General features: G+C 35.9%; 2 protein-coding genes across 4 annotated transcripts in view; one reads left to right on the top strand and one right to left on the bottom strand.

The window, feature by feature from the left end:
* The window catches only part of LOC119830578 (U7 snRNA-associated Sm-like protein LSm11), a 33,568-nt gene extending 27,144 nt beyond the window's left edge, over positions 1–6,424 (top strand). Inside the window, exons 3-4 of the mRNA XM_038353646.1 lie at positions 5,578–5,725; positions 6,259–6,424. Of these exons, the coding sequence (XP_038209574.1) occupies positions 5,578–5,725; positions 6,259–6,416 (306 nt within the window). The 3' untranslated portion in view covers positions 6,417–6,424. The remainder of the gene's footprint in view (positions 1–5,577; positions 5,726–6,258) is intronic.
* LOC119830577 (ecdysone-induced protein 74EF) overlaps positions 1–9,874 on the bottom strand; it is a 166,545-nt gene that overhangs the window by 125,464 nt on the left and 31,207 nt on the right. For all 3 annotated transcript variants that reach the window (XM_038353643.1, XM_038353644.1, XM_038353645.1), the window contains exon 2: positions 4,494–4,569. The gene's annotated coding sequence lies outside the window, so the exon portion shown is untranslated. The remainder of the gene's footprint in view (positions 1–4,493; positions 4,570–9,874) is intronic.

Raw genomic sequence — 9,874 nt, 5'->3', positions numbered from 1 at the left:
CTGGACAGCTATATATTATAAAGCTGAAGAGTTTGTTCGTTTGTTTGTTTGAACGTGCTAATCTCAGGAACTACTGGTTCGTTTTGAATTCTTTCAGTTTTAGATGCGCTACAATAAAATTATTGAGGGAGAATTTAGGCTTTATATGTACCACGGGCGCAGCCGGGGCGGACAGCTAGTATTAAATAAAAATAATATTACTACATGCGTTTGTTTTTAATAAATCACTACTTCAATATTCCATACATCTCTTTTAGCTCAATAAATCAAATCAATTAATAAAGGGTCAAACGATTAAACCACGTTAAATTGCAATTTCCCATTAGCTATGTCATTCGGCACTTAGTGTGGGACGCATGTCTCAACCGTATACATTTCTTGAGTACAATTTATTAATTGTATCATTGTTATTGTATATGGTAACGAGCTATGTTCTTGTAACTTGTTGATTATTGAGGTCATTCTAGTTTAACGACGGCAAAGGACTCTAAACAAGGGGCTAATTTGGATCCTACGGTGCAATGATGTTGCACATAAATGGTCCAAACTGAGGAATCCTGGGTTCAAATCTTAGTAAGGTTATTCAAGGCGTAGTATAATTGGAATAATTGTTTTTTACAAAAAACTGAACTGCCTTCAAATGAGAAATAGACCAAATTACCAAATTTAACAGGGACCACACGGCAGGCACCAATAGATAAATAATAATTATAATCCTCGCTGACTATGTTATCCAAGGAAGGGTTGGCGATCTCCAGTACTGTACGAGAATCATACTAGAAATAGTTCAACGCAGCATTACGAATAGAAACTCTAGTATAATCTCGAGTGCTTGCTATCGAAAACAATCGGCGCATCGGCGCTGACCTTTTCAGCGATAACTTGCCAGTGTCCTCTACAGAACTATGATAATGAATCTCGCATACAAATTTCCTCGTAGTAACTCGTTATTAATCGGTTCGATCACGGCGATGTTTGTTGCAATTTTCCAACTGTAGTGTGCGTTAATGACGGGTGTGATAAGAACGTAACTTTGTTTCGGATTCGCCGGTCCATGTCTCATTGAAGAAATGGTTTTGTATTTGAGCGTCTTAACTCGCTTCAAAGTTAGTCAATTGAATATTTAGTGTCTATTAAATATTCTCTATCGGAATTCATTATATTATCTGCTACATCCTACTAATATTATAAATGCGAAAGTTTGTAAGGATGTGTGTAACACACACTTTGCTCTTTCACACAAAAACTTTTTTTTTTTTTGTATATAATTTAATAATCTGCAATCAGTCGTATGACTATGAGCGGATGTGTTGTAGGCAAACACAAAAACTACTGAACTGATTGCAATGAAATTTGGTACGTAAACAGCTGGACAAGTGGAATAACGTATAGGCAACTTTTATCAAGATGTTCCTACGGGATACGGACTTACGCGGGTGAAACCGCGGGGCGCAACTAGTAAAATGTAAACGAATTAGAAGAAAATGATTATTGAATGCAGTTGGTTCGGTTACGTAAATATGTAGTTCACCTAACATATACGTGGTTCATTTGAATTGAATGAAATGAATTTGAATTTGTGTCCAGTCCTCGTAGAGGTTTTGTCGAAGTCAATCGAGCTAACACTATAAATACGACGCAGCACGTTTGGCCCGATAAGGAATTACGCGAGATTCCCTCTATGCCACTGGGTATAATGATGCAGGAAGAGCGTCGAGTGCAATTTTACAATCACACGAGGCCGAGATCATCTCAATTGCATCGCCAGGTGAAGGGACGTCGCCCACAGACGAAGGTCATTTCTATAAACGCCTAGAACTGGATCATGAGATAAATTGTTGGTATGTTAAAGGAAATTCCTCCATTCACGCCGTTTGTGATCATCAATGCGCCATATATGGTACTTGTTGAAGTGGAGGTGTGCAGTTTGAGATATGCGCTTTAAGTTAGCACTATTCGATAGGTTTCTTTAATATTTTAACATATTGAATGTTTTGAATGAAAAACTAGAAATTTTTTCGTATATCTATTTACCCGATACCAGTACAACCCGATAACAGTAGACAATTCTGAGAAGAGAAGAGGAATCAATAGTTATTCCGATCGGGTGATTGATACTTCACAGCAGTTACTGTACGGTAAATGTTTGAGACTTGCGAGACGAAAATATTCAAAGTCCGTGACATCATGAGATTTGAAGCCTGCATTAGGTCAGATCGCTGTGACGCGACGTGACGTCAGCTGGCAGTAGAGCAGTGCCCTAGGCCCCGACCTTGGTCGGAACAACTTTCCACCCGGAAAACGGAGCGCCACTTTATCACAATAATAAATGCCTGCGCCGGCCTCTGCTTTGGTTTTACATCGCGCATATGGTCTTGTTCCATTTAATGGATCAACATTGTCAACTGTTTCGCTGGCTCCATTATTTTTGCCACTAAACATGATACTGAAATAATGTAGCTTATGTTTCGCTAAGTAGAAGCAGATGTGATGACTGTAAAATGTATTTATATATTCGAGGAAAATAATGCTGTTACCTCGATATTAAACACGTTTAGAATTTTATATAAATCAAACGAATCGCTGCTCATTTGTTATTGGAATAGCGTATCACAATTCAGACGATAAAATAGACGCGATCCACAAACTACAAATATTTATTCATTCAATTGTACTTTCAGGCATAAAATGATAACGACGTGAGTCCTATACACAGATGTTACAGTGTCATTGGTAACTGATCTTCCTCAACTCATAACGGTCCCATTAGCGTATATCTGTCCGTCCGTGGAGAAATAATATGAAGTAAACACGTTGATCGGCTCTTGCTTGGACCTTGAGTTCACGAATACACTCCGCCCGCGGAGGTCGAACCGCGTGTGTGTGCGTGCGTGAATTATAGGTCAGCGTGTGTGTATGTCCTTGATGTTCTACGTTTAAATTTTTCAACGCAGCCGCACGATTGGTTGAAATTCGTTCTTGATATTGTTGTCAAGTGATCTGTCGCTGGTTTTTGTTTTCTTCTGTATTTTCGTTCTAACATCTATGATTGAATGTTGCGGATATGTATGGGCGATGGTTGCCATTATTAATATGTCTATTTCGCGCCCAACGTTACAACCGTTGACAGGAGCTCTACTACTTGGTATTTTTAATGTCCCTCGTCACAAATGACATATTATAGTGTCGTGGCTATTACTGGAGTGGTTTATTTCATATTATTCTTCCTGAAATTCTTGGTCTACGATGCTACATGCGTAGCGTAATTTATCATTTCTAATTTGTTGTTTTTTCTTATTCATTTCTGAACGGTAGACGCCACTTGCCTCAGAACAGCAAATATTTAAAACATATTTACGGTACACATTGAAATAAAGTAAGATTAGAACATTAATAAACTTTAATCACAGCTAATTGTACTGAAACCAGTAACTAATGTACCATCTATAAGTATTTCGGATATAAGAGAACATCCAGAAAAGAATTATATTACCACAGACAAAGAAACAAACAAACTTGGTGACAGATAAAAATGATACTAGTTGAAATGAACTTAAACGCCGATTATTAGGGCCATTTCACAATATTATGAAAGCGAAATTTATCTTCTCGAAACGTGTTTATTTTACCCGATATTTATCTTGCACTCGTGTGTACAGCTGGTTAAATGGCATTCGCAATGTTCGTCTGTTGACTGACAATTCGGCATTGTCTCTTATAATTTCTTTATCACGAGCAGGTAGGTGTGCCGTTGCGTTGTTATCAATATTATGTTTAAATGGGTCATTGAAGGTGGTTGTATTCCTAATAATATGTATATATGCCTACGTGATTTTGTCTGTCTGCCCGTCTGTCTCTTCCTAATACCACTGATCCGATTTGGATGAAATTCTGTATAGTTTTAATCCCGGAATCCCATGAGATACTATGCGTAGAAAACTTCAGACTATCTATTTGATTTTGTGACCACGATGGTGAAGCCGCGGCGATAAGTTAGTTGGTCGATATATTTGAATATTATTAACTTTCTATTAAAAAAAATGCCTGTGATATTTTGGCCTAATAGGATAATGGTAGAGTGAATGGTAGTAATCGCTCGTGTACTGTTTGTGCTGTTTGTGCGCCTGCGCATGCTTGCTCAAATTATTGCACTGATATATCGCAGGTGCTTGCGAAGCGCCGTAGGCATTGCGTTCCAAAGAAATCTCAACTTTATAACGTCACTAGCTGTTCGCCCCGGTTTCGCCCCGTGGTACATTACCGGGGTAAAAAGTAAAGTAAAAGTATCCTATAGCACTCGGGAATAATGTACCTTTCTCTTGGTGAAAGACTCGGCCCAATAGATTCAGAGCATTTAGGGTACAAACAAACAAAAAAAACCTTTTCCTCTTTATTATATTAGTATAGATTATTTTGTCTTTCGTTCGAATATTCTGGAACTTTTCTTCATAAACACGATGGAATCCAGAAATAGAACAATACGCGATACTTACCCGTCGGTAGTAAGTAGTCACTATTGTATTGGAAGCGTCAGTTGCAGTTGAACACATTTGGTGGAGGTGAGCTCGCCTGGAACAAAAAAAAGTAGATTTTAGTCTCATGTAGTTATGCCAAAGATCATCATAAACGGTTTTTTAATGAGCATCCTTTCGTAACTAGTTTTTAAAACCGGGGCGTTACTAATAATTATTCCTACTGGCTAATTCCAGCATGGCAAAGTGACTAGAGAAATAACGTGCCTCTTGTTTTTTTCCCACAGTGGAATTAGTATTGCTTTAAGACGTCACGGTAACCCGTCTCATATTCTATACGTGATCAACATAATGACTCTTTCTCATTAATTCATATTTCAGAACACTTAACCAATTATACTTCGTTTAAACTATAAGGATTAGAAGAGAATCCCATTCCATACAATTTATTACTTAATAATCGGAACATATTTGATTGCGTTGGTCATTATTTACCTATACTTATTATGTCACCTGAATGGAAGTACTTTCCACTTAATTGTGTTGAAGTGCTCTCGACGTGTCTTGCTCTTGAATAATCATGCGATATGCACCAGCTTTTGATAGTGAAAAGGTAAATAGCGATTATAATATACGATGCGTTACCGGTTACTCGTTTTGTACAGTTTGATTTCTCGTCTTTCCAATTGTACTGAATGTTTTGGCTTTTATCTATCTTAATTATTATTGTTTTAAGAACAGTAGTATTTTGTTTCATGTAGTATTTTCTTGTGTTTGATTTTACGCGAGTATTATACATTTAGAAATTGAAAACATTTTAACGGATTTTAAACGCGATTTATTCATTATATTAACCCGACGTTCCGAATACTTTACATCGAGCGTGGTCATGAGGAGACTGAGTCAGTCTCCCCTAATATAAAGAATAAGTCGCCTTGAAATTCCGTTAAAAAGTTTAGTTTCTAGGAGTATGATGTATTTAACTAATAATTAATATAAATATATCATATGTAAACAATTGTACTTTTTTGCACTCTGCATTATAAGATGATACACATTTCTCTTACATTTAACATTGCTATTACTATACTATAATTTTCAACAGGTAGTGACCCGGAATGCCAACACAATTCGAGGAGCGTTATTCGCGACCCTAGTGGCGTTCGACAAGCAGTGGAACCTCGCACTCAGCGATGTGCTAGAAGTGTGGAAACGTAAGGGACCAAGGAAGAGAAAAGTGCCTCCTGGACTAGGTATTTATTTATTTTGTATGTTCTACTACACATAAAATAAAGTGAATTAACTAAAGAAGTATCGCGAGGGCATAGAAAAGGACATTGCTTAAAAACAACTTGGTATTGTACCTATAATTATAGTAGGAGTCTGCATAAACTTTCTGAAGAGACTGTAAAGAAGAGTAAGACAAATTAATGTAGGTTACATTTGAACCTATTTTAATTTGCGTAATTTATTAATTTTCTTACTAAAATGATAGTTTGATTTCTGATATTGCTTTTGAGACATTTTATACATTAACAGAATGGTAATAAAACAAGAAGAGATAGAAAGAAAAGAAGTCGTATATAGTTGTATATGGGTCTATTTTCTGGCTTAATATAATTGGTTTTCTTGCACAAGAGAAACCCATGTTCGTTTAGCCGCAAGCTATTTATATCTTAACATGTTTCTAGGAATAATACAGGGCATAATAGTCGAGCGTCATTATCTTGTGATCTGATGAGCAGAGCATAACGGTATTTCTTCATAACGGTGATCATTTCCTAAGGTACCGCTGTAGCGAAGGGTACAGCGGCAGCAATATCACCAGTGCCCCTGGTGACGGAGACGCCGGTGGGGGGCGGCGTGTGGGAGTGCACCAGGCACGTGCCACAGCTGATGGTGCGCGGGGAGCACGTGGTGCTGATCAATATTGTTGAGAGATAGGGAGGTTGAGGGGGGGGGGAGTAGTAGGGAGCTAGATGAGGAACTTTAGGAAACTTTTGGACTATCATATGTGTATATATAGAAAAGGGTAAATAATGTAAGAAAATGTGTATCGAAAAGTCTTCAGAACTTTTTTGAAAACTAACTTTTTGCTTTTAATGAAATTTTTTACATATTACTGAGTATGGTCAGCTCGTCGTGTTTTTAAATGTTCTTGCTCTATCCTCTGCAGTACGTAGTTAACCAACGGCCAGACTCGATATTTCAGTACCTACATACAGATCTGAGATCATTTCTTCCGAATGTTTTATCAACCGACTTGAAAAAAGAGGGGAAGGTATCAACTGTATTATTTTTTTGATTAGCTCGTAACTTTTGTCTGGCTGTACCGATTTTGGTGCATGTTTTTTAATTTGAAAACTGGTGCGATCCAATTTGAATTCGGTCTAATTCACACAATTTGATGTCTGTTTAGATTTTTTTAAGTAGTAAATTGGCTGTAAATATTACAAACTACTATACTATCAGTTACTATTACTGAACGTTTCGTTTTCCTCGATTCAGACTATTGCAAACATAGCTTTGTAAATACGACATTATTGTGTAAAGAAATTTAGATCTTATCTTAATAACGATAAGTGTTATATTAATGTTCCTATCTGTCTAAGGATTAATAATTATTGGTGTAGTTTTAGTATAAGATGTTTAGAGTAAAAAAATTTCATTATTTTAATGCTTTGAAAGCGATTTATTTCTTTTTATCACGCTTTTATAAGACAATCACCTGTATGTTTGTATGTAATCGACTCCTTTAGACTCGATTTTGACCCACTTCAAACGGACAGATTTAGTTCAAACTTTATACACTTATCAAGGATGGATTACCATACATTAATTTCATTTGTTTATTTGTGCATATGATTAGAATCGCCAGGATCAAATAATTTCATTCATTATCATTAAAGCATGTTTTTATAGTTTATCTTTCTTATATATGAAAAACAACAACAATTGCTGTTCGTTACTCTCGCTAAAACTCGAGAATGGCTGTCCCGATTTTGATAATTTTGGTTTTGATACATTCATAATAAATAGTTCAGGGAAGGTTTAAAAGGTAAAAAATACGTATATTTGTTTGAAAAAGGTCAATGGCGTTGCGAAGTTCGCCGGGTCAGCTAAGGTATATTTATTTTATACTGAATGTTTTTTTTTTTTGAATCTATATTACTGTACATTTTATCTATAAAAATAAAGGTCTGATTAAAATAAAGCTTTCTAAAAATTCGATCTTATAACATCCTTTTATTTATAAGTAGGTAATGATTTGTGATCCGTTTATTTTAATTAACCTCCAACGAAGAGTGTTAAAAGATTAAGTCGACAACTTTCTCTGTGTGTGTGTTTGTCGCATCGTTACTTTCAAACGGATGGACCGAAGGCGATACGGTTTTTTTTTTTAAATAAAAACACTATGCATTATGTTAAAATTCAAAGTTGAGATGGCCCACAACAGAAAATGGGGTCGGGGTTTATTTTTTAATTTTAATGTCATGTTAGATATTATTACGTCGCACTTTTCCGAAAACTTGATTTAATTTCGTGGTTTTTATTATTTTTTTTATTATTGTTATTGTTTAGTTATTAAATAAGCAACATGTTTTATAAAAACAAAGTGTCGATTTCTCTCCCACATTGGGGAGTATTCTCATTATTGTCCCAAGTTATGGCAACATTCATTGTTAAGATCGAGTATAATATTATGGACAGAACGTGGAATCGCGTCAGACGTGTGAAGTTATGTTTATTCGAAAATATACATTACAATATATAAGTCTCGATTGATAAAAGTTCATCATCATCATCATCAGCAGCCCTTGTATGTTCCCACTGCTGGGACACAGGCCTCCTATGAGGGTTCAGGCCATAATCCACCACGCTGGCCAAGTGCGGGTTGGCAGATATCACATGTCGTCGAACTTTTGATTCTCGGACATGCCGGTTTCCTCACGATGTTTTCCTTCACCGATTTAAGCAGTGGTTATCTACATGCGCAGATAAATTGAAAAAGTTCAATTGTCATTAAATGTTATTTTTATTAATTAAGATTAAATTCATAGTTACTGTTTTCTTTCTAACTGGCGGAGAATTCTGAAGTGTAAATAACCGGAATTTTAAAAGCGTTGGACATTATTGAAAATTCTACAGATTTAACTTAATAGCATGAAACAAATTCTGTGTTCTATTAAGTTTGTATTATTTACTAGTTATTAACGTGTTTTTTTTTTATATTAATGTACTTCAAGTATATTGATTCATGTTTTATTAGGTTTGTAGTTAAAAGTAATATAAAACAAACGATTGAACCGATGTTACTTTTTGTTTTTCTTTTACCTATATTTTATCTTATCTTTCTATTAATATCACACTTTAAGAGTAAAAATGTAAACAATTTTGATCTATATTTTATAATTTGATGGTGATAACAATAATAAAAAATATAATTATTTATTGAAAAATGAACGTATAATGTTTTAGCCCACATACTGCGAGGGCAGTGGACTCGGGGCGTCGCACTTGCTCTGTTGTCAAACACTCGTCAAACATTAATAACCTTTGAAACAAAAGGTCGGAAGATGCGATGAAAGGGCTAAATCGTTCACAGCTTCAACTAAAATTTTGAGCACATCCAAAGAAAATAAAACGTAAAAAACCGATAAATTTATGTCAATATTATATTGGCTAGAAATCTTCCGGTGTGCATAAGTACACAAACCAGTTAGAATCTGTTAAATAAGAAACTATGCAAAACTTAAATACGCGATCCGCCATAATGTATTCAAATGTCGTAAGATCTCCACGGAGTGTTAACTCCATGGAAAGTCAGGTTGAAAGTAAATTCGAAAAAAAAAGTAATTCAAATTTGGAATCGCTATGGCGTGAAAGCGCATGATAACTCGCAGTCGGGCGGCGATGGGGTCGACGCACGGTCGCCGGCGGTCAACGGGAGCGTCGGCCGCGGCTGCGAGAAAATGGGAAAACAATTGTTAGGAACAATGCGTAGGCATTTCCGTGTTAGATTTACGTTTAATGAGAGTTTTCTTCAATGACATGAGAAAAGCGTACGAGAATTTTCTCGTGACTAACATTTGCTTTTTGGATGCCAACTATTCATAACATACGAGATGTAGGTGTAACTCGTAAGCCACCGATTACCCACTTATTAAACACAAAACGAACCGAATTATGAACTGAGTCTAGTAAAGGATAGAAAGTATTTTAATTGACATCCAGGGGCCTTTTAATAACCAGGAATCAAACCCCCTCATTATCGTCCAAGCTAGTAGACCGAAGAACCGAACCGAAGAAAAGTGAAAAAAATGTTCATGTATACTTAGTCTGGCCATAAATACTGTTACACTTAATTATAAAAAAATATTACATTTGAATTTCGAATCTGT

Source organism: Zerene cesonia, chromosome 11 (assembly GCF_012273895.1).
Source record: "Zerene cesonia ecotype Mississippi chromosome 11, Zerene_cesonia_1.1, whole genome shotgun sequence".
Classification (NCBI taxonomy): Eukaryota; Metazoa; Arthropoda; class Insecta; order Lepidoptera; family Pieridae; genus Zerene; species Zerene cesonia.
The sequence above is the reverse complement of the archived record's forward strand: the minus strand, read 5'-3'. Positions and strand labels throughout refer to the sequence as shown.